Source organism: Xenia sp. Carnegie-2017, unplaced genomic scaffold, assembly GCF_021976095.1.
Source record: "Xenia sp. Carnegie-2017 unplaced genomic scaffold, XeniaSp_v1 HiC_scaffold_20, whole genome shotgun sequence".
Lineage (NCBI taxonomy): Eukaryota > Metazoa > Cnidaria > Anthozoa > Malacalcyonacea > Xeniidae > Xenia > Xenia sp. Carnegie-2017.
The window spans coordinates 268,604-294,786 of record NW_025813483.1 but is presented as its reverse complement, the minus strand read 5'-3'; the positions used below and the strand labels follow the sequence as shown (position 1 = coordinate 294,786).

Below are 26,183 nucleotides of genomic sequence, written 5' to 3'. Positions count from 1 at the left end.
TCACAACTTATAAAAAACACAACTGGAATCTTACACACTGTAAAAACTTCCTTCAACCATAGGCGTACTGGAGGGGGAGGAAGTAAATATTTTCCACTCACATTGTAGAATCTTCATATTTTCCTTCCACTAACTTTAGAATATGCACAAACTTTCGATCTTCAAACTTTCTTAAGGGGGCAGGGTAAGGGTTAGGTTAGGCATTAGAGAAAAGCCTAGCAACAACTTAATTATGTCAAAATAATTCATTAATATGCTATTACTTGAGTAATTGTAAGCATGAATAATATATATACATACTATATTTACATAATTTGAATTGCGCTCTCGCTATCTATTTGTCACGTACACAGCTATGAGACTATATTTTATTATTTCTTATAGTCATCAGACAGAGGCATTTGGCGGTATATAACCGTATTTCTAATTGTCTCAGATACATGGTCGTATATCGATCACAGTGGTTAAGTGGTAAAGAAGGACTGTGTAATGAAAAAATTCTTCGTTACTGCAGCACACCATGACGTAAAATAAACACAGCTGTACAAAGTGGAATAAATTGCTTAAGATTGGTAGTATATATAATCGTCGTCATTGAGAAAGAACAGTTCAAATTCAAAGTGGCATCGTTGTATTTAAAAAAATGGTTGCGTTCATTTTTGTCATTTTTCTTGTAATTGCTGCTTGCAATGCAACAAATAAGGCATGCTAACGTTCTGAAAGTATTTTCATGAAGATAAAAGAGAACGGTATGTGCACAGTATGAAAAACTCCAAACCTCTTAAGGTTTAACGCAGATGTAATGAACACGTTTTTATTTCAATTTTAGCCCATCAACTTGTTGAGTTTTCATTTTTTTTGTTTACCCGAATCAAACTGAAAAATAACTCTATTTTACAAAATAGAAGAACAAAAGGTATTTAGCTACTATCTTGGGCTTTTTGTTTCCGTTAGACATTTAAGTTCACGCGTGTTTGCAAACGAACAACAACCATACGTCTTGAAATCAAATTTGCCAGCCATGCCTAGCTAACTTAAAATACGAATTCGTTTTAAAGAGTGTATAAAAAAAAGTGAACAATTTGGTAAAAGTCACTAAAGTTATTAGCGCTCAAGATTTGCAAGCCACTTTTGGTGGAAAAAGTTAGTAAGAATTTTGTTGGTTTATGCAATGGTAAGATTGTCGCAAAAAATAGAAATTCTTAGGATGAGAATTGTGTTACCAAGAAGACTTTTCGAAATAGCTAGCGCAGGAAAATGACGCAGCGAAAAAGCAATTGGAGCACATAAGGTTTAAATATGGCACATGTTGTCCTGACTAACAAATTTTAGAGAATTTTGTTGATGCGTAACGCGAACGTTTAGCTTTTAAATTGCGGATTATTTTGAATTATTTGTTTGTAAATGCCATTTAGTAATAATAATTTGTACAGGGTTCGGCCAAATTTCGTGGAAGCTCGTACTTTCTAAAAACATGAGCGATATTTTAACTTTAAGTGTTCCAATTGCTTTTTAGCTTTGTCATTGTTCTGTGCAAGCTGTGTGCTTTTTAATAACACAATTCTCACAAAATGATCAATTGAAATTCCAACTATGTATTCCATCAAAGGTTTCTGCAGATCTTGTGCGCAGATAATATAAGCGACGTTTTCTTATTTGTTTTTTCTTTCATACACCTTGTGTATTACATTTAGGGGTCTATAAATGACATGATGCAGTCAATTAAATTGTCGACAGGGAATTCTATCTATCTATCTATCTATCTATGTCTCTGTCTATCTATCTAGCGCCGCATTTGAGTAACTTCGGTGCTGCGCTTGTAGAACTTTACAGTTATTAAACGTTAAAGTTTACGACAACAATTTTATGCGTATGAGATATCATTTTTATCTAGTTATAAAATGTTATACAATATTTCTTTTCGTTGTTTTCTTGCAGCAAAAAATGTTGAAATACTACGATTGCCGGTACACTTTTAACTTTGACACTAATAAATTTTTACAATACTTAGCTAGTATTTCGTGAGTGTCAAGTTAACAACATGCCTATAGCTGTATAGTTCTTGTATGGTTGACAGTTGGTAAGTACAGAACTATGACGAATTTTAAGCAAAAACTAATTTAAATTCAACTCATGTGTATTTGGATATGTATAACAAATACAAATCATGAATATCCAAAATTCTCTAGCGTATTTCAATGTTGACAGCAGGGAGCGTTGGCTACAAGAGCACATTGAAGGGTACATACATAGTAATAAAAACTTCAAAAAAGATCGGCATCAATTTCTTTCAAACCTTTTCTTGCAAAATAGAGTATTTTAGACCTGCATGTCATCCGTGATAGTTATGAAATAAAAGACGTCTGCTGTGTTTGCACAAATTTATGCAAACCAAAGAGACCTTTCGAAGAACTCAAGAGTTGATCATAGCCTAAGGTCAAGGGTTGCACCTGCAGCGACTGTTGTCCAATCCCCGCACACGTTTTATTGTGTTTATTTTATAATTTATTATAAAGGCGATGCTCTACAACCAAAAGATATTATTTCAAGTGCTGTTGTCCACAATATCATTGAATGCTCCATGAATTGACTAAACCAGCAACAATGTGTCGGTTTCAACTACTTTGATGAAAACAAAAAGCATGAGAAGAACTGCCAAACAAGCAATGCAACAATAAAAAGCGGTTTAAAAAAGAAGCCTCCGTGGGATATTGGATTTTTTATCAAACCTTGGTAATAATTGTGTAAACTTGAAAATATTACTTAACACTCTTGTATGTCGAAATATATATTCTAAGTCTACTTGAACTGTCTCGATATGCATGTATGAAGATCGAAAGACAAAAAACTAAAACAACTTCAATCAATGATTATACAAGTTTTCTTCTTAAGATTGCCTGATTTGTTTTCGTAAAAGCATTAAGTCGTGAACATTTTATAAAAATTAAAGACTAAGTGTGTACTCCATTGTTTTTTCACCGCCATAGTAACATACCTTTTATTATAAATTGTAGAAAGATTCAATGTCTGACTCGGCTATTCTCAAAAGTAATAATAATTGGATATTACAAATCACAAAATGGCTTCCTTCCTACCTGAAAGTCGAAAAGACGTTTCGATGTTACCAAGCAACAAAAAATGGATGAAATCGAGCATATTTCACAGTTGCTGTGAATACAAGAGACCAACATTGGTCATAGTAAAAGTGGAAAGCTATGTGTTTGGTGGATTTGCATCAGAATCATGGGGAGGTAAGCTACAACGACTAACATGAATGTACTTCTATACTTGATTATCAAAAACATTTCGAACCAATAAATGAGTTTACGATTATTTTGCTCTTTGGTCGAGCTAATAGTGTGATTTTTAGCTCCATTTCAGCTTTTCTCGTAACATTTTTCAAATTATTTTTCAAAAATTTTAATGCGTAAATTTCTAATTCGTTTTGTTATTTAAAGGAAATCAGCCTTTGGACTCTGCATTTATTGCTATTGTGTAAATAAAATTTGTAAACTTGCACCCTCAAAGTCAATGTCTTCCTCTTTCAACTGATGTTTTTCATTACTGAAAAACCAATCAGTTGAATGAATGAAGAAAAAGGATTTAGCTATAAATATATAAGCGGAAAAAATAAAAACAGTTCCCAGATAAATAGTTAGGAGTTTAAACCAATGATCATTTACGTTTTAGTAAATAGATAACATAAGTATAAATGTCAAACAAAAAATGCTGCAGTTTCTTGACAATAATTTTTGGGGAAAAATATTGCAGATCTCTAAATAATGAGCAGCATAAGTTTCATAGCAGAGTTCCGAGGGTCGTCATTTCCATTCTTCTATGTTCACGATATTCGCTAGGGTTATAACTTGTGCAAAGACAAAACAGGAAAAATTGTTGCGAAATAAGGAAAAGAAAAAACAGATAAAATTGTAACAGGTGATGATCATGAAAACATTTCAAAAAAGTTCAAAATGTCCCAATCACACCCATCTGCCTTAGGGAAGCAAGAATGAATTATTCTTGTTGATCAACGCAACATTACAGTAAAGTCCAAATTCTAAACTCAGGCTTACCTTTAATAGTCCTAGTAAAAATCGATGAATAAAAAAATTTCGAGACCATATTTATAAAAAACATCATAGGACACACCCAAGAAAATTTGCACTATGACTTAATCGTTTATTGCAAAACTATAATATTTAAAAGATTCATTGCACAAAATGATTCAAAAGTCTATTGTGATGTCGTACAAATTTACATAAATTTTGATGCAGCTTCGAAGCTCTAACTTCAAGTCATTTGTTAGCACCGGAATATTCCATGCATAATATTTGGGAAAGTATTGCCCAAAAGAAAAAGTTGTAATATAGTTTCTCTATCGTCTTTAGCTGTTGTATAAGAATATACAGGGAAATTGCAGATTTCTCTGACCTTTTTTTTTTACTACCGATGACGTCATGAAACACGACATTCGCAGAACTCGTTTTAAATGTAAATTATGGGCTGGCCCTATATCAAAATTTTGTGTTACTAGGCATAGTAAGAATGTGAGAAAGTTTCATACTTGTATCATCAAAGTGAAGGGTTAGGTGTTTTTTTGTCGTTAACAGCTGGACTATGACACGTGAGCCAATTTTCACATTCATGTAATTATATAATTAAAGACATGTTGGATACATTCTGTTTGTATTTGATAATACAATGCTACTAGTGATCGCTATATAGCACACCTTGCAGAAGATAATAATCAAGTGAAATGCCTAATAAACATTTATGGCATTAAGCTGTCCTTAACTGCAATTTTCACTCTGATAATTTTTGCTTAATCTTTGGCAGAAAAAAGAGTTTTTTCTCAAAAGGTGAATTTGCTGGCACTGATGTGGAGATGGGTAAAGGGTTACAATAAACTTGCATGGTTGGAAGTCTGAGCCTTTCTATATCTATGAACTGTCACTTGTAGTACCAAAATTTCTAACTTAACTCATTACATAGAGGTTTGAATGGGGGTCTCTAGGGGGGTCTATGCCTGACAACTTGGTAGAAATTTTTAAAGACTATATCTTTTTTTGAATAGCATTATTGTAAAATAAACTTTACGTTCCTAGAAATGCTAATGAGCCATATATTTGGCATGATAATGAGCCTAAATATTTGGCAAAACATTCAAGTATTGTTTACTTCATTTTTTTTTGAAAAAGAACGTAAGCAAAATGTGTTGTTTTTACGCGAAAACTATGCCCACAAAATACATTTTGTAATGCTCTAAAACGCTGAAAATGGCATTTTTAAGGCTCTGAAATCCAAAATTTCTCAGGGGAGAATGCCTCAGACCCACCAGGTGCGGAGCGCCTCCGACGTTTTATGACTGATGTTTGAAAAATCCAAGATCCGCCCCTAAATGTAAACTCAAGTTAACGTTCAAACCACTGATATATATAAAGACTGGATAACGTAACCAAATTCTGGTGCCTTTATCTAGTATATTCTTTGCTATCCTGTATATTCTTTGCAATCAACTTCCTTGTATAGTCTTGTAAAATATCATCGCTCATTTACAAGTCACCACCAAAATAACATGTAAGTGTGTAATAAAAATTTGATTACAGATAAATTAGTGAAATAGCTGTCGAAGCAGGTTTCATTGTCAATAACAGTTTTTAACATTTCTACTAGTATAACTGAAAGCACAATGGTCTTCATGGATCATCAGTAGGGTTTTATTGTTACTTTACGATTGTCACAAGTTAACATTTAAATCACACGTCGTAATACCCGACTTTATAATGCTGAATTTCATTCTATATAAGTGATAACAGAAAATAAAATTTATTTTAAGAAAATGAATTCCCTTATTCAAAGACACTTGTGTCTATCAACGAGATAATGAAACATGACTTTTTTAAATAAAAAGTTGTCGTGTATACTAAATTATCCTTAACGGCAGTTTTACAACGGACTTATGTACGTGATGACAGTTTTTGTGGGTAGCCGCTGCGCATGCTCACTTAACCACTGTGCTACACTGAAAAAGTGTCCATCTGTCTGTCTGTCTGTCTGTCCGTCGTAATCCTCGGAGATAGTCGGATATACGAACGATGGCGAACAATACCGTTTTGTGCGTTCATTGCTTTGTCGGAAAAGCATCGTGAGTTTTATTCATTCGAAATAAAAACAATAACAAAGAATCCAAGCGCATATAAATATAATATGAATGTAATAACACATTTCGTATGCGTGAACTGTGAAGCGTCTGGCCGCGTACAAAGATCAAGCAGAAGTTATTTGCAGTAAGCACAGAATCGTCGGTGGCATAATCCTAAGAAAATGTCGTTATTTTGAGAAATATTAATTAAAAACATTACGGCCCAAAAATTGACTTGTATATTTGTACGTCATCTATTCAGGTGGAACTAAACATGAGCTCCGATTTATGGGATGTACAAACGAACAGTTCACTGTTCACGAAACTTCATAAAAACTAATAAATAAAAATTAAATTATTATTCAAATGCAGGCTAGCAAGCAATCACAAATATCAATTATATCTCGTTCCAGCGACCATTATTAGCAACTTGTACTTAGTAAGATGTATTATATGGTCCAATTCGGTATTATTTACTTTGCTTATACATTTTTTGCTTTACTCATACAGACCTACAGTACTCTGTTGGTGAATTTAATCAATCACTGAAAGGAAAATATTGTTATTTTGAGAAATATTATCCTTGTCTTGTATAGGTTGTACGATATTGCTGTTGTCATCTATTCAAAGGAACTAAACATGAGATCGATCAATGGGATGTAAAAACGAACAATTTTTCTTCACAAAACTTCATAAAAGCATAATAAATAAAAGTCGAGATATTATTCAAATGCTTCGTCACAAGCGACCACAAATAACAATTACATTTTGTTCCAGCGACCGGTGTTAGCGACTTGTAACCAGTAAAATGTACTTTCTGGTACATATATAGTCCAATTCGGTATTGTTTACATAGCTTCTACATAGTTCGCTTTACTCATACAGACTCACGGTACACAGTGAAGTTAAACGCTTAAAGCAAATGAATTTATTTTCCTTTCGAATATTGTACAAAACACAATATTATATCTATGGATTTACAGTTTTTGTTACTTTACATCAAGTGAAATATGATACGTGTCAAACTATGAATAAGAAATACAAAGGACTTGTGACCATTTACAAAGCACAACGCAAAGCGTTCACTTTCAAATGTAATCTAATACATGTCATAAGCGTGTTGTGTTTATGGGAATGACGTTCTATTAACGATATCTTAAACATGTCAGAAAACTTTTTTGAAACACAATTATAGCAAAAATGCTTTTCGGAGAAAAACTTTTAAAATTCGCGAGAAATCTAAATGAAGTTACTTTCCTTGATACGAGGTTTAAGCACAGTCACCTGACATGAAATCTAAGCTAGAGCGTTCGAAAAATGCAGAAAAGGTTAAACAATTAACTAGTCATATAAAAATATACTTGAAAAGCTAACGACATGTACGCATTGCGTGCCTATTTTTCATCATTTGTTAAAGTCACAACATTCAACTTGCTATTTGGCAATCGGGATTGTGTGATTACCAAGACGTTTTTATACTGGAAGGTTCGAGCTCGAATGATCAACTGGAACAAGTATGTTTGGTCACAGTTCTTCGTTTTCGTCTTTCTGTGTTTTACTTGACCAAATCAACAGCAGACGAAGATTTTTCTACTGGTCAGTGAAATGATATAAATAAAGTTCATATGCGATATTTTTTATAATTTCGTAAAAGCACTATTGCCAATACACATTTAATATACACGACAACTTTTTTGAAAATAGACATGTTTCGACAGGTCAGGGTTAGTTTTGTTAATGTGGAGTGCTTCTTTGATTTTAAGGGTGAATGAGGTGTCGGCAGTGTCGATGATTTTGAAACAAGAGGGTGAATAGTTGGTTTTGCATGAGTGAGATTTAAGAAGGTGTCGGTAGATGTGAGAGTTTTTGTCTGTTGTGGTATATTCCCTGATTCTGGTGGATAAATACAGATATTAACATTCGACTAATTTTCACATCATTCAAAATCAAAAACCTTTTTTCATTTAAAGACCCGATCCCAGATTCAATTAAATCTATGGTGGTATATGAATTCAATTGCGCGGGATGTAATTCCCGATACATTGTGAAACTTCGCGCCATTTATCCACCAGAATCAGGATCATACCACACAGACAAAAACTCTCACATCTACCGACACCTTCTTAAATCTCACTCATGCAAAACCAACTATTCACCCTCTTGTTTCAAAATTATCGACACTGCCGACACCTTATTCACCCTTAAAATCAAAGAAGCACTCCACATTAACAAAACTAACCCTGACCTCAATGTTCAAGTTTTTAAATTCAATACAATATTTAGTTTATAATACGCTCGGACGCTCCTCATTATATTATCTTATTTCCTTTTTATTGTTCTAATTTATGTATCATATTACTTTTATGTAAACCCTGTATCACCTATTATTTCATTCATACTGAAGATGGCATCATGAGATGTCGAAACATGTCTATTTTCAAAAAAGTTGTCGTGTATATTAAATGTGTATTGGCGATATTTTTTACTTCTTTGTAGACACCATCAATAATTGTCTATTTATTACATAAAAAACTTCATGGTTTGAGTGATGCGTATTTATCAGGAAATATCAACATTTTTTTGTAAGTTATATTGATCAATGATTAATTCATTCAGGAACATTAACTTTAAAAAATTGAATTTTGCGTTCATTGAATTCTCCACCTGATATTACAGCGACAGTTCCTGTTTCGGAATGCATATATATCACAGGAGGGACATTACGATCTTCGTGTATTTCAATCCACGCGCATTTTTCACCACTCTTTAAATCTAGAGCTGTTATAAAGCCATAGTCATTTTTTCCAATGCAGTAAGATTTATAAACAAATAAGACGTCGCTTATGCTATCTCCCAAATATGACAAAACAGCGCTCACATTCCCAGTCGAATGCACATCAATAAGACAGACAGCATTACGTATTGTTTCATAACTTAAAAATAGGACCGCTTGTTTACTATCATTTGTAAAATTGCAATTGTAGCGGAAATCTTCTACAGATACTTTAGGGTAAGAATTTTCGGGTATTTCTGGTATTTCTGCAGTGTGCCAAGCTTCAAGGTAAAGTTCGTCGTCTGTGTTTCTCCATTTCCATATTGTAAACTTTGTTTTGTTGACACTTAAAATAACGGAATTATCAGGTGATACAGCTACTTTGCAATCAAAACTATCGATAGGAAGACACTTGTTATATCGTATTTCACCGTTGGCAATTCTAACAACTTGAACGACATTTTCTTGATCAATGCAAACTAAGACGTCACCAAATGTTAAAAATTCTTTTGGTTTGAATCCAATGTATACATGTTTAACCTTTTTATCACCAAAACAATTAGATGACATTGATATTTTCCAAAAATATTCAGAACCATCCCACATCCACAGTAAACCATTCGACCACCAACATCCTAAAGCATTCTTCATTTTCGTGGATATATTTTGAACAATGGAAGAACGCTCAATGTGCCAAAGAACAATTTTGACGGGACCAGAACGAACGAAGGCGACCAACAACGATCCATCCGGTGAAAAGCAACAGCAACTTTTGAAAGGAAACCTCTTAGGATTCCTCTCAGGACGTCTCCAAAGATGTTTCGAAAGCAAATGTCTCCAAAAATCAAGACTGAAAATATCAAATCTGCTGGAGGTATTAGTGTTGCTGGAGACGGTCGAATAATCTGTTTGAGTAGTCGGGAATAAATCTTCAAACCAAACAAGTTTTCCTTGTTTCAATAAATTCTTTGCCAATAATCTTTTCTCGTCACTAAAATTTATTCTATTTGCAATAAATTGTAAAAAATATGATATGGGTGTAAACGATATACAGCCTATACCAGAACTGACAAGGCGTGATAATTCCTGAAGTAAATCTTCACTCAAGAAACCTCGTCTTTCTTTTACAATTACACGCCACTGGCTAGTAACTGACAAAATATTTATCTCATGTTGATTCCTTGTATAAAATAAGTCCGACTTACTCCGTAAGAATCTAAATATTTTCAACATGGATATCGCGAAAACAATTTTGACATCTGCTGCCCAACTAAAGTCAACATTTTTGCCACATTCTATCATATGATATATCCCATTCTCCAAAGCATATTCAGTCGTAGCAGTGTTCATTTTATCTTCAAAAATGTTTATCGACTTAATGTGATGAAACTCTTTCTCACAAGCACGCCACAATAACTGATGCCCGTTTACTATGGACTGAGAATCAACTGTAAACTCATGTCCTTTATAACCATCTGATTTCAACCAATCAATAAGAGACTTGTGATACACGGTTACACGATCATCGTAAGCTGGTAATATTTGAGATATCATTTCAATGATTTTATTGCTATCTTCAAACTTGATATCATCAGGTAAGCCTAAACACTTGAAAACAAACGACTGGGGCAGAAAATATCGACAGGCCACCAGCACTTCAAGAAACTTCTTAAAATTTTCATCTGCAAAAACAATATTGTGTGTCGATAAACTTATCTCTTTTAATAATGTTTTTACTCGAAGAAATTCATTCTTGTAGAAACCACTTAACCCTAGAGGAGCTAATTGTTCAATAATTTCCTGGGTCAGTTCAACATCTACCGATTTTAGCTCTTGATGCGCGTGATAAGCATAAAGAAAAGACCCTTCACATTTTTCAACTAACAATCTTAAAACGTCGTCAGAAACAGAATACTCAGTGTTCCCAGAGCGACAATAGTTAAACTGATATTTCAAATACTTGTGCAGGTCTTCTTCGTTGTTTTCATCACGAGGTTGGGTTTTTATTTCGACAGGATTCATTTCTTTCAATTCATTTTGAACAGGAAGTTCTGGACGACTAGTGATAAAAATTTTAATCCATTTAGGTAGTCGGCAAAATTCTTTCGCTATCAACTCTAGTAATTCACTTTTGCCGTTAACTTGACTTTCATCTAATGCGTCAATGACCAAAAGCATTTGTTCATGATCTTGCAACGAATGCAATGGATCATTGAGTAAAACACGAAATGCATCGGAAATCGATTTTTTGGAATGGTTTCTGTTCAAACCTTTCTTTAATTGAGATTCAAAGTCAGATATTTCATCACACATGGTACTGGCAAATGATTCAATTAACCTTAGAGGATTAGAATAATCTGATCGATTATATCTGCAGAAATGACAAGCAGCCAGTTTCTTCTTTTCAGAATACCGTCGACAAACCTCAGCAGCAAACACACTTTTACCAACACCAGGACCGGCGATCAACACCATGACATTTGAGGCATCTTCACTTTTGTCGTTAAACCAGTTGTGAAGTTTTTCAAATAACCACTGTCTTGTGCCTTGGAAGTACATCTTGTTTAGTTCTTTGATGAGACCATTAAAGTTAAACTTTGCAAGCTTCTCGAGATCTGAACTTGTTTTGTCAAGTAAAATCTCTTTTATGTCAGCTAGATCATTTTTTATCACTTTGACATCTTCGTTGCGTTCCTCAACTTTCTTAGTTGTATCAAAAGCAATATTTTTGATTTCCTCCGCCGTCTCAATCAATGTTTTATCTTTCTTATGCCAGTCTTTCAACATTTCAATGTAATTCGCCTCATCAAGACTGAGAGGAGCTTCCTTCAATTCATCTATTTCAGTTTGTCGAATACCCAAACCAACCAATGCTTTTGAAATTTCCTGCCACAAGTCCTCATATTCACTGTCATCTATATTAGTTTTGGTTATGTGACCATACACTTTGTTTCGATAATACTTTATTCTTGCAATATTGGATGAGACTGAGGTATCCGAAGCGGGAGGAAGACTATTCCATCCACCAGCTGGTGCTCTTAGAACACATATATTTCGCAATAAGACAGTCAACAATGAGATATCAAAGTTTTTAATGTCTGGTGAACCAGTTGACGGGTAAAGAAGATCCCATTGATCTTTGCCAATGACTTTTATTGATTTCAATTTACTCTTTTCAGAAGGATCATTTAGTGTAGCAGATAAACTTGATGGTTTTAATAAAGATTGCAATGTATCTTTCAAGGCTTGCGTTCCTTTATTTATTAAAAGTTTGCTCAAACGAGTTCCGTTTGCCTCCTCAGTAAGATTTAAATGTGAAGCCATCTCTTGAAATTAAAACTAAAATTGTTATACAAAATTATGATTAACTTACGTATAAATTAATATCTTCCTGAAAACTTAAAAATGTGAAAAACTAAAATAAAATAAAGTTATATTAAAAACATTGCGATATTTGTGCTTCGTATGATAAATGTAATTGGTTCAATCGTAGTCACATGACTTGACACAAACGTATTGTTCTCATTAGAGCAACACAACATCAAAAATTGATTTTCGTTATAACAAATAAAACTGTGTGTCGTCTGTGTTTTGTCTTGAGGATATATTAAGACTCGTGGGGAAACAAAGCTCTTTTTTTTCCTTCGGAGGCGTGTAGTAAGAATTGGAAATTTTTGTTTGATTTAAGCTAGCTAGACATTTTCAAAAATAATCATGTCCCTCTAAATTAAGATATGTTTAAAAAAATGAAATGAAAGTAAATTTTTAAACAACATCCATTGATGATGCAAACTTTGTTTATTGATTACGATAGGTATAAGGAAGGGCTTGACTAAGTATTTGTGTTTGCACGAAAATTAATTTATATTTCAGATTGCTATACAAGTTTTATATAACAAGTCATTTGTATTTTTTTCTATGTACGTTTATTTACTGTAAAAATCGTAGAGCAAATTTAAAATAATTACTTGGGTAAAAAATACTTACAATGAAAGGTCAGTTTATCTATTTCTATTATCAAATCACCATTTTTATTCCCGGAAGCACCAAGATAAATCGCACTAACCAAATCTCGACTGCTTGGGTCATACACAAATCTAACGCCATGCTGATGATATGTATGTATTAGGGGAACTCAAGATAATACACCCTATAGGTACGTCTTCAATTGCATCCGTACGTGTCTCGGTGGTCCGAGACTTCCCGCGGGACCACGGCATAGCGAGTGAGAAGAGAGGTGCCATCATCCCTCCAGAAGAGATGGAAGTTCCAACCCCAAGCCTCTCGCAGTTTACTGCTGCTCATATTATACCACCCGTTTTCAGCCCGCTCAATCCAGAGACTCTGAATCTGTATCTTGCCAATCTTCAGATTCGCACCCTCGCCAAACCGCGACACCACAACGTTCTGTCGTACGAGATCAGGCAGCGTTTCTGTAGCAATTCTCGGTAAACCACCCTAACGGTCATCAACGCTATGGAGGTCGAGCTTGTTTACCTTCAGCTGCGCGACAGTATGAGAGAAAGTGCCCTCAGTATCCTCATTCCCAATTTTAGTTTCGTTTCGCAGCACAGCATCCTGCAAACGAGCAAGCTGCTCCTCCCGATCACTGATTACCGAAGCCGCCGCCGTCTTCTCCTAAGTGGTCACCCAAAATGCCATGTCCATGAAACATTCAAACAAGGCCCCGAGCGTTCGATATAGCAAGACACTTGCTAATGTTGCGGCTCCCGTTAATGAGGAGCGGCATTAATAAAGGCAGCATCGCTAGTCATCTTGCCTCTGACGCCTCCAGGCATAAAATGACGATCATAATTCATAAATTTGCTCTCGGGTGTTTTGGAGTAGGTCTCAAGCAAGGCTGCCAAATCACCGAACTTCTGACCTGACCCGGGACCGCAAGAGCATGCTGTTTGATCTCCTGCAAATTCAACCTCGCCAGGCAAAACTGGGGATGGCCAAAGTCAATTACGGCGTTAGCGACCACCTGAAAGAGATACCTGCTGAGAAACTATTGGTTTACTTTATTTGCAAGCACGCGATAGTCAGCCACGATGGCAAGACGCTTATCCTGATCCGCCTGAGGCTCCCTCAAACCCTTGAGGGTGTTCCGTGAGCAATTGTACCAGCTGCGCATGCAGAGTGAAATAGTTGCTTTTGAGAAAGTCTCCGGAAATTTTCTAGCCCGCCAGAGAGCGGCCAAAGACGAGCAGCATCAAGCCTTCGAACTCTCCCTCTTTCGGAGTCTGCAGAGAAAGTGCGGTTGCAGTGACCGCCGGGAGTTGGTTTTGTCAAACGGACGTCAGCGACGCTGTCGCGAACTTCGCCTGCATCTTCAGAATAGTTCAGCAACCTGGATTTGACAACGCTCAGGACAGACTCTTCATTGATAAGCTCAGGGTGGCCCTCGAACAAGGCATAGACCTCTTTTACGCTTGGGTGTTTTTTTAGCTCCAGCAAGCTCAACTTAGCAAGGGGTTTGGTATATACTGCAACATTTTGCGCAGAAAGGAGATTTGGTGATCCAGCGCCCTTTGCTCCTGGCCCCATCGGGTAGGTAACCCAAGACTTCCATAAAGGAATTACGGCGTTTGATAATGTGCTCGGGTTGGTTCTCGATAAACTGGAGGACCTCCAGCGCCGCGCCTTTGCGATGAGGAAGGCCGACAGATAACCATCCGCAACTCGCTCAAGTCGCTGTGGGAGACCAATGAAGATCCGGACTTGAATATGTTCCATTTCTTCAAACAAACGCTTAAAAATCTGGTGATATCCCTCCCGAACATCTTTCTCTAAATCTTGGTCAGATTTTGTCTAAATTAAGATGCCTAGGATTTATGCCAGCAAAGCGTCTATCAAGCTTGGTATTGACGGAGAAAGCAAAGCTGAAAGTCCACCGCAATAGTTTTTGTCGCAATAATAGGCGAATTGCTGATTTGTGCAGTCCATAGCGAGGATCGGGCGCTCGCAGCGGGTCAAGAGTTTCTCGTACAGTTTGAAGATGAGAGCCGGTTTATTGCGCGTGCCGCCGAAGAGCGACTTAAGAACCGCTTCACATTCGACTTATCCGTAAATAGGAAGAGATAGAGAAAGTTTGTGTTACCCTTCATATCCTTTATGTTATCGAAGCTCTAGGAGAGGAAGAAGACGTTCAATTTCAGGTGATGGCTGTACATCGTAAAGAACTTATAGAGGCATTCCCTCTACGTTCCGCATTTGAGATTCATGACGCGGATTTCGTCGATGATGACGTAGGACTCTGGTTCTATGCTCGTATACTCGATCGATTCAGGCATGACGTATAAATGCTTCAAGACCGTGTTAGGTTGAATATATTGATCAGTGGAGGTGTTTGAAATGGCGTACATCCTTTTCGGAGAAACGCAAGGAGCCGTTTCATGAACAAGCTCTTGCCCATATTGCTCTGACACAAGAGCAAAACATTCTGTCTCCATTTTTTGAGTGAAGGCAGAAGCTAGTCAAACCATTCTTTTTTGTGAAATTCGCTGTTCTCTTGTCCGTGCTCTTTGCAGCATACAGGAGCATGCTCTTGAATTCATCTTAACCGATATTCTTCGCTCGCCCCATGGTCTTCCGTCGTGTTGTCGATCTTGGCGCTGGAAGAGAATCCAGAAGAGAATCATCTTCCTGGGGATCGGGGCATTGTGTAGGAGCGCGAGAGTGCCAGGGTCATCGTTCAGCGACTTCTGAACTACCCTGGGGCACCAGGTGTGGAAATACAGCTCCTTAGTGATCGGGACGTGGTGTCTGTAGTCTTTTTTCATGCGATTGGTGGGGTAGACAAAGTCGAGCTCTAGCAGATCTATACGTATTCTGCTGATAGCGTCTGCGTTATCCACACCGCCACCTTTGTTGGAAATGATCATGTAGCGACTGAGATCGCCCTGTGAGAGGTCAACGCGAATCCTCACCTGTGTGCCCGGAGGCAGCCAACTATCCCCACTGGAGAAGAGGGGAGGAATGGGCGAAACTTATACTGAAAGTTCCCGCTGACGACACAAACGATATTTTCCTGCGCCGTATTCGAGAAGGCTTTGGTTAAAGAGAGATGAGCACCAGGCACCCTTTTGAGGGTATGAGCGGCAGCAAAGTCAGGGTTTCCGACTCTACCTGCTGTTTTTGTCGCAAAGGCATAGCCAACGCGACGGTCTACTCCATAGGCGTAGGTCTGAAAGGGGTCTGTGGAGTATGAGGACAACTCTGACAGCCGGGTCCTCAGAACCTTTCTCGTGCAGACACTAGACGGCATTAACAATTATGTGTTTGCTAAGCCCGACTTGCGGCGTCTACGCCCCTACCAACAAGTTAATGAGGTGTCCTTTTGGTTGAAATTCAACACTGAATCGAGTACATTTCCAAAGGGTATCCGATCTTTCTGGATCTAAGAACCGTTGATATCGATCAATTTTAATCAGAGATTTAATGTGCCAAAACATGATATGAACAAAATCTCAAGCTAAAGATGGGACTTCCGAGGGAGGTTTGGGTTGCATGCCATGGTGTCGCTGCAGCAGCTCGCCACGATCTCAGGGGTCAAGGTCTGTGAATGAGAGGTTTTCCACGTCTGCAGTTCGGCGATATTGCCGATGTCTCGCTGGAGGAATGGAAAGCAATGTCTCCGGAAGCGTTCTTCGACTTGGGGAAAAAGAACCTACCGTACGCTGTGCGGGCAAAGGGCGGCATTGCTCATTACGGTCGCTGCCCACTTACTGTAGAGGCGCTCCAACACTTTGAGAATGTTTACAGGCGCATTATCGAGAACTGATAAACGCTGGCGTGCCTTTTTTAGACTCCCGCTGTGCTTAGTATAAGGAATGGAAGATCGATTACCCGCTCTCGAGTGTTGACATCGAACGCTTCCTAGAGGGCGAGTGAGCCCGAGGAAGGCTCGTTGGGGTCTGTAGCTACGACAGCCTACCACATCTCCACGATAGGCAGTTTTGCATCAGCAACACGGACAATATCTACACTCTCCATGATCCGGTCGAAGGGGGGCACCACTGACTAACTGTTTGTTGTACTGGAACGCATGCGCTCGCTGAAATAGAGGAAGCATATACAGAGCCCCAGCTGCGCACAAATACTGGAGCCCTTTCCCGAGCGGGTCATGGCTTCGAATACACAGGCAATCACAGACATGATAGCGACACAGGTTGGAAAGGCGTTAGAGTCTATTTATGCTCGTGGGCCTCTTCGATGGCCTAAAGTTTTACAAGTAAGCCCTAGCACGCAGTTCCGCGGGCTGTGCAAAAAGCGTGTGATAAAAATGGTCTCACGACTCGATGGGGTAAGGTCGGGGTTCATAGAGATCAGGGGGTCGAAGAAAGATTTATTCAAGCCCTCCCTTGCGATTCGAAAGAAGAGCGTTAAGGCCAAACCCGCTGCGCCGGGGCTTTGTCCAGTTGGTTTTAAAGAGCGACGCTTGCCATCGGATGTTATGGTGCGGTATTTGTATGCGCCTGGCGAACTGGAGGGGGGGTGAACGGCGTAGGGCGACCGATCCTATCTGGAGTGTGACCTCCCACCAGGTCGAGCGGGCTTTAGTTGAGGGCGGGAAGGCCGTGTTGTATTATTTGAGTGATGGGCCCAAGCGCGCGTTTGTGCGCGAAGAGCTCCAAGTGGTGCCCTTTGGAACCGAAAAACTGCCCGCTTAGTCGATGGGGTCCTGTCACGCTTTTATGAAAGCGAAGCTTTCACAGTCAGGTACTATGCGCACGGAGCCTTGCGCTTAGCCGTGGAGCAGCTCTTCTACGAAGGCATTTCTTATTTCTTCGCCTGTGGCACGGGCTTCCCTATGCCCGTATGTTAGGGTAGAGATCCCATTGGCTGCGATCCATCCCTTCGTATCCAGCGGGATGAACGATGTCTTGTTGACATGCTCGACGAAGATCTGATGCCCGCGACTGCGCAGCATATCGATGCCGTGGCGGAAGTGCTTTCCTTCGAAGAGTGCCTCTTTGTACTGGTCATAACGGATATGCTTTTCCATGACAGCCTTTTTAACACCCTTGGCTTTGCGCTCCTCCAGACCATCGGCTTTCAGGGTAGAGTACGTCTCGGGCCTGAGTCCCACAAACTCAGCGATAGGTGTTAACATGATACAAATAACATAAAGTATTAAATTTGTAAAGTTAATGTTATTTCAGTTCTTTAGTTATAGTTCAGTGGACACGTGACAATCGTAAGATCTTACATATTTCTTGTACATATATATTTTGTTGTTGTAAAATCAATATGTTTTTCTTTGAATAAAGTTCATAATCTAACAGGTTATGGGCCCAGGAAGCCCAGGAGTAGCCCAGGTAGCCAAGGAATAGCTAAGCAATGGTATAGAAATAGTAAAAGACCGTATTTATGGATAGTAAAACAATAAAGTGGCTTGTATTCGATGGAACAGCCTAGACTATCCGGCATGGAGCACAAAGTTTACTGCATATATGCAAACGAAAGGTTTGTACACAAAGCTCTCATTGGGAGTGAAGTCATACCTCAAGAAGTTACACAGCTAACAGTCGACGCTACAAGTGAGCAAAGGGCCGAATGGGAAACAAAAGTACGAGAGAGAAATCAACAAATTGATGAAATCAAAGAAAGAAACAACACGGTATGGTGTCATATTGCATTAGCTCTCGACAACAACAGCCTTTTATACATACGACATGACTGCTTGTCGCCAGATGGTGTCGGAGACGGAGCAAAAGCGTAGCGTCTACTGCAACGAAGATTTTCTAACGTAGAAAAACCAATTGTAGTAAGTTTAGTTCGACAAATATCTCGATTACAATTAGGTGAAAGTGAAAAGTTATCCGAATACTTCATACGATCACAAGAATTAATGTCTCGACTCACTGAAGCCGGAGAAAATATATCAGAAACATTATTTAATGCTCTGGTCATTAATGGAGTTCCAGAAAAATTTGAAAACTTTGTGGTCCAAGAAAGTTTCAACCCAGCAGCTAACTTCTCAGAACTGAGAACTTGACTACAGAATTACGAGGATAGTCGGATCCAAAGAAACCAAGGAGAAGATAGCGCAATAGCAATGCATTCTGGAAATGCATCAGGCAAAAACAAAGCCCCAATCAAGCAAAAAGGAACTTGTTATGTTTGTGAACTCCCTGGTCATTTTGCCAAGCAATGTAGTAAAAGAAGTTCAGCTTTCTGTTCAAAGTGCAAGAAAAGGGACATCTATCAAGAGCATGTAGGAGTCAGAGTAAAACCAAGAACCTTCAACAAGAGGACCAAATTCATTCTCATCATACTCTCAATGCATGAACAGTGGCACTGGAATAAATTAACATTAGAAGATTGAATTATATCATCATTGATACCGGTTGCACAGATCACATCATTACTAAAAGGAACTATTCGACAACTTAAAACCATGCAATACCAAAATGTTAAGGATCCAAAGGGAAAATTAACACCTATCGAAGGTATTGGTGACGTATCAGTAAAGCTTCTATTGAAAGATGGAGAGATGACTGTGTCCTTTATGTGCCAAATTATGAAGTCAACCTACTCTCTGTCAACCGAGCTGTCAAATTTGGACATACGTTCATATTCAAAGAGAGTGAAGCAAAGTTAATGCTAAATCATGGTCCAGAAATTGCCCTAAACAAAAATGCAGGTTTATTTTATCTAGAGATCATATATTACAAAGATCCAGTTCCTGTAATTCCATTACAAGCAACCAGAATAAAAGAGAAATGAAAGGAGATTTTCAACTGTGGCATCAACGCCTCGGACATTTGAACAAAGATGATGTCAAACGCACTGTTAACTGCGAAGACAAATTAAAGAACGTGTGTGAAACATGTGCACTTGGAAAGCAATCATACAAACCTGTACCTAAAGAAGCTCACAATAAGTCCCAGACACCATGCGAATTGGTATACACAGATATTCTTGGTCCATTTGAAGTGCCTAGCCTCAGTGGATGCATATATGCAATTACTTTTGTAGACGAATACTCGAAGTATGCAATCGTTAAATTCATGAGCATGAAAGCACAAGCATTTGAAAAATTTAAAGAGTACGTAGCAGAATTAGGATTACCTCGAAAGTTGAGAGGCGATAATGGAGCAGAGAATGCATCGAAGCAATTCAAAGATTACTGCATAGAATCAAAAAATAAAGCAGGAATTTACAGTACCCGAAACCCCGCAACAAAATGGAGTTGCCGAACGCTACAATCGAACTCTAGTTGAAATGGGACGATGTCTATTAATCCAAGCACAGTTACCAAAACGTTATTGGGTAAGAGCCTTATCCACAGCATCTCATGTCAGAAATATCACCGTTACTGCCAACAGCGAACAAGGTAAAAGTCCTTTCGAGCTATTCACCGAAAAAACCCCAAGATTAAATCATCTACGCACTTTTGGCTGCACAGCATACCTCATGAAAAGGAAGATCAACCTAAAGAAATTGGATTCAAGATCTATAAAAGCGAAATTTATTCGTTACGATGACAAAAGCACGGCTTACATCCTGCAAGAATTCGAATCAATGAAAGTCATTAAAGCACGCAATGTTGTCTTCAAAGAAAGTGAAATTCAACCTTTTTCAGCAAAAGATACGATAAATCCAGAACAACCAAATCTTATCAGCCCCAACATGGATTTCGACGATGATCGTTCGAAAGACAAGAAAACAAAGGAACCGATTCAAGATGAAGTGGGGGAAAATAATGCACCGATACCCGCTGTTCAACATCAGCAAGAAGATGAAGAAAATCCAGAGGAAGAAATCTGGCTTCCTAGAGAAAGCAGAAATCGGCGGCCACCAGAAAGGTATGGATTATACTATACGTTCAACACAACTAATGAAAGTGTGCAAGAACCCAAGTCTTATCATGAAGCAATTGATACACCGCACGCTGAAAACTGGAGAAAAGCGATGAAAGCAGAATATGATTCACTAATGGACAATAACACATGGACAATAGCGAACGAACCAGAGAATGTGCAAGTCTTACCAGGAAAATGGGTATATAAAGTAAAGTATGGAGCAGATGGTCAAATCGACAAATATAAAGCAAGATATGTAGCCAAGGGTTATGCTCAAGTCGTAACCTGTAACTTGTCAACATGTAAACCCGAAACTTTTCGAATCCTGCTCGCAATGACAGCACAAAAAGGTCTACATATTGGCCAGATGGATGTTAAATCAGCATACCTTCACTCCAACATAGAAGAAGAAATTAATCTAGAACAACCAGAAGGTTTTACCAAGAAAGCAAAATCAGGACGAAAGCAAGTTTGCAAGCTAAACAAATCAATCTATAGATTGAAACAAGCGGCAAAGAATTGGTATGAAGCATTGGCTAGTCTACTTATTAAAGAAAAATTCAAACGTAGCTGCAACGATTATGGTTTATTTGTGAGAAAAGAGGAAGATGGAACATCCTCATACGTATTAGTTTGGGTAGGCGATATTATAGTGGCTGGTACGAGTGAAAAAGCAGTTAATCATTTCAAAGCAATGTTGAGCAAAAATTTCAAGATGGACGACCGTGGCACACTGCACTGGTTCTTAGGAATGCGAATTCTACGATCTCACGACAAGATTACCGTTGACCAAAAGAAATACATCGAATCTGTTCTTCCCCAATTCAATATGAGTGATTGTAAAGCATCAGCAACGCCTGGAGAAGTAAATCTGAAGCTAATCAAAAGCAACGACGATCAGAAGTTAGTCGATGCGAAGCTATACAGAAGTTTAGTTGGTTCATTACTATTTATTGGTAAACAAACCCGCCCAGATATCCTTCACATTGTTAATCAGCTATCAAGATTCCTAGATAAACCAGACATGTCACATTGGAAAGCAGCAAAGCACGTATTAAGATATCTTAAAGGAACTACCGATTTAGAATTAACATTCTTGAAGAATTCCAATCTCGATATCGTTGGTGATTCAGACGCAGATTGGGGTGGTGATCTTAATGATCGCAAATCAACTACAGGATATTACTTCAAATTTGAAGGGAACGGAGGTGCAATCAGCTGGGAAGTGAAGAAACAGGCAGCTGTAGCACTTTCGTCAACCGAAACCGAATATCAAGCTATGGCGGTAGCTTTACAAGAAGCAATATACCTACGAGCACTAATGAAAGATTTAGGTTTTCCAATGAAGAAACCAACCAACATTGAAGAAGATAACCAATCTTGTATAAAGATGTGTCACAATCCCGTAATGCATAAACGATCAAAGTACATCGATACGAAATTACATTTCATTCGAGAAAGAGTACAAAGCAAGGAAATAAAGATCAGTTTCGTTCCAACCGAAGAAATGACATGAGACATTCTTACAAAGTCATTATCTCGAGTCAAAGTAGAAAAACATCGAGCAACACTTTTAGGGATTTAGTTAACCACATAGCAGACTCATTATGAGCAAGCTGAGTCTGAGTGGGGTTGTTAACATGATACAAATAACATAAAGTATTTAATTTGTAAAGTTAATGTTATTTCAGTTCTTTAGTTATTGTTCAGTGGACACGTGACAATCGTACGATCTTACATACTTCCTGTACATATATATTTTGTTGTTGTAAAATCAATATTTTTTTCTTTGAATAAAGTTCATAATCTAACAATAGGCACCTCAGCGCACTCGTCCTTCATGTTCCCAGCATGTTCTTGTTGGCTGTGCTGAACAGCGGATGGTTTTTGGATAGTTGCTGTTGTCGTACTGACCGGCGTTGCGCCTCATGTCGGCGTACACATCCTCGGTCTGGATCTCTAGCACAAGGCTGTCGATGTCGGTATAGAGGAGCTCTGCTGACGACCCGCACTGCGCCTTGAGATGGTTGTAGTACCAGTCGTACATCAAGTGCTTCGAGAAGTCGAGAATGCACATGCCCATAAAGACAGGCCGGTTGAGCAGCAGACTGCTTTTATGCATGTGGACGGCCGCGAGATTCTCCGCATCGTCAAACATAAGATGCCGATTGAATGTCGGCTTGGCAATATGTTTGCGGAGTCTCACAGTCTCGCTTGGCCGGAGCAGCTTCACATCAACACGCTTTCGGAGGTTCTCCATCGTCTTGCCGAAGACGCTGTTGTTCAACAGGTTGTAGAGGTTGACCTTGAAGTCGCTCTTGGCCTTCTGCCGGAGTTCGATGTTTTTCCGGATGTTGAGCTCCATCCAGGGGCTTTGATCGAAGTGGAGTGCCCTGTGAATCTTTTTCAGGCGCATGCCCTGCAGCTGCAGATTCAGATTCCGTATCAGGTCGTTTGGCAGCACCAGCTTTTCGTCGCTTTTCGTACAGCTTTTCACCTGGTACTCCAGATCGACTTCGAGAATGTAGCCCTTCTCTGCATCTACAGGCTGGTCCAGGGCCGCCTTCGCATTTTCTTGTTCGACCATCTCGAACGCGCCTGTCGGTAGTGACTGCATTATTACCCAGTCGTACAGGTTATTGGCGTCGTTGTACTGGATCGAGCTTTTTGGCTTCCCTGGATCGTAGTCTGGCACCTTAGGGTTGTTGGCCTAGGCGAAGCACCTGCTGGCTATACTGATATCGCTGCGCTGGCCCTTCTCGATGAAGAGATGCATATCTATGTTGGTGAGCAACTCGAGCTCCACCCCTGTGTGCTTGAGGAGAGCGTCCCAACTCAGACCCGGGCTCATATAATAGTGGGACGGGGCTAGCTTCTATTGCTCGAGGCACATTTTTTGGAAGTTCTTGAAGACGTCGACGAGCAGGAGGACGTCAGTCCCAAAGGAGAGGTAATGGTAGTCGCCAAGGGTTGTGCAGCCGAAGGCGTCCCACACCTTTTTTCCGTGGGCATAATCGTCATCGGTAATGCCTTTATCTTTGAGTTTGCTATAGAAAGCCTCCTTCTGCGGGAGGGATACCTCATCAAATCTGGACCAACCGTCGATATACTCGTAGAGGAAGATCCCCTTCCGGAGCAGGAGGTTACGCCTCTCGGGTTCGGCTCGAAGTCTGCTGTCATGCGCATGTCTCGCGGATTGCTTGCTTTCACCAGTTCATACAGACTCAAGAGCATAAACTGGGCGCTGTCGATGATCCATAACTAGCCGATACCGAACGAGATGTATTTCTTGGCGTTTTGGAGGATGCAGGTGACCTTCCCTTCAGTCTCTGCGATAGTCTACATGATGAGATGGCTGTCGTAGCCTCGCAGGTTGTGAAAGACAACCAGTATGGTTGTCGTCTTCGGAATGAGCCACAACTTGAGGTTGCACTCATTATAGGCCGCACCTTGGTACTTGCGAGTAATGTGGCAGTGGTCTCTCACGGAATCGCCTTCGAGGGGCTTGCTGCAGACGTGGCAGTTTGTGGCTTTCTTGTGGCTCCACCAGTCCTTTCCTGTCATGTGCATAGGCTCGGGGTTAGCCAACACCGTCTTGATCTTGCGCTCTTCTTCTTGGAGCACTTCCAGGAAATGCTTGGCCGCGTCGGGCCCTCGGTAGAGCTGCGGCGGCTGCGTTTCCCCGTGGGAACGAACGACTATATACGAGTAGCCGCATGCCTCGTGCCTGGAGGTTGCTGGGCGCCGCAATTTTCAGGGTTAAGCGCGGGGCCCTCGATTTTGAAGACTAGGCTCTCGAAGTCGGCGTAGATTATGAAGGGCACTTTGAGTTGCTTGTGGTAGCTCTCAAAGCGGATTTCGTCATTTTTTCCGGGGGCTGGCATTCTGATGGCAAACGCGGCCTGGTTGATTCAGGCTTATGCTCTTTCAGCAAATCCTGTCTGGTGAAGCCGTGAAGGCAACGTTTACAGAAGTGCAGCTGATGGTGGCCACTGTGGTTGAGAAAGCGGTTAAAGTCCTTGATCCAAGTGTAGTGCTGTTTCTCAAGATTTTTCAAATCCGAGACTAGGAAGAGATTCACAGTCTTGCGAGCTCTCTCTACTTTGCTCAAACGGCAAGGAACGACGCCGCCTTCCCAACCATACACGTTGATAGCAAGGTCATTCTGACGCTCTACTCGTTCGAGCTGAAAGAGCGGTGTGGGTGCGCTCACCCCCGCAAAGTCAAGGCCGTCTTCAGTGGGATACTTGCCACGCCGTTGCGGGTCTTTAGCTGCGGGAAACGGCGCAGATCTTAGACAACAGCGGAGACAGTCGTCGTTTTTGTTTTTCACGTTGACGATTGCCTTCTTATTCTTGACCACGGTGGGGAGAGGGAGGTATGAGCCTCCTTGTAAAGGCTGGTAGCGAGCGATGTCAAGCCAAAGTATTTTGACACGATCCACTATCCACCTAGACCCTTCCCGTGTGAACTTTTCTAATCTCTCCAGGATTAATGGGAAGGCTTCATGTAGGGCTTGCGGAATCTCATGCGCCTGTAGCAGCATGATCTGCTATGTCAGGGAAACTGGTGCTTGAAGCACTTCAGTACCATTTGCTTCATCATTCCGAAGCTCAACCTCTACAGCCAACTGGAACCTAATTCCTCGTAGAGCTAATAGCTCCTCGACGAGTTTGCGCACGATGTAGGGCTGGGTGCTTTTGAGGAAAGCCATCAATTCGCGTTCGGAGGGGTGCCCCTTCGGCACCTGCATTTTCCAGGCTCTCAGATGATACCTGAAGGCCTTCGTTTCATCCCACTTAAGTTTCGTGGGTGGTGAAGGAGGAGCCCTTGTGGGGCGTTGTGGTCTGCGCCTCAATGACATTTCAGCCAGAAGCTCATCGATGTTTTCATCAATTTCATCATCGGTAGACTTGACGGGTCTGCGCTTGCGCGTTTGGGGATAGACGGGGTGATATTTCTTGGCGTGTGTGTTGGGGCAGCAGCGGTTGAAGATCCTTAAGAGAGGCGTTCAGCGCGTGTCCGCTGATTACACCTTGGTCATATAGTTGCAGAGGTTTATTGACAGTATCCAAATCAGTGAATATAACCTATCGTACGCAATTCTCTAAATGGATGTAGCCTAGCATACAATGAAAATTCAGGGAATATAGCCTATCGTAAGCTATTCACTAAATGGATGTAGCCTAGCATACAATGAAAATTCAGTGGATATAACCTACCACACGCCCTTCTTTAAATGGAAGTTCTCGGCCTCCACATCGCTGAGTACCAGGCTAAACTGCCTTCGTGCTCGGGCCTCTTTTCTACCAAGGCGAGCTTTTCCGGCTTGCTAGCCACAATCTGCGCATCGTTGCACCTCTGCTTGCGTGCTGATACCACAACTCCGTCATGGGACTGGCACCGGCGAGCCACGCCGGATTTCTTCCAGGTGCACTGCGCAATACTTCGCCAT

The 26,183-nt window shown here is 39.9% G+C and overlaps 1 protein-coding gene across 1 annotated transcript; it reads right to left on the bottom strand.

The window, feature by feature from the left end:
• Window positions 1-8,573: 8,573 nt before the first annotated feature.
• On the bottom strand, window positions 8,574-12,249 carry LOC124441898. Its single transcript, XM_046992373.1, has one exon. It carries the CDS (start codon window positions 12,237-12,239, stop codon window positions 8,751-8,753), a length of 3,489 nt encoding a protein of 1,162 aa, XP_046848329.1. The 5' UTR covers window positions 12,240-12,249; the 3' UTR covers window positions 8,574-8,750.
• Window positions 12,250-26,183: the final 13,934 nt, after the last annotated feature.

Coding starts and splice junctions, on each gene's coding strand:
- LOC124441898 (XM_046992373.1), bottom strand. CDS start 12,239: ATGGCTTCACATTTAAATCTTACTGAGGAGGCAAACGGAACTCGTTTG.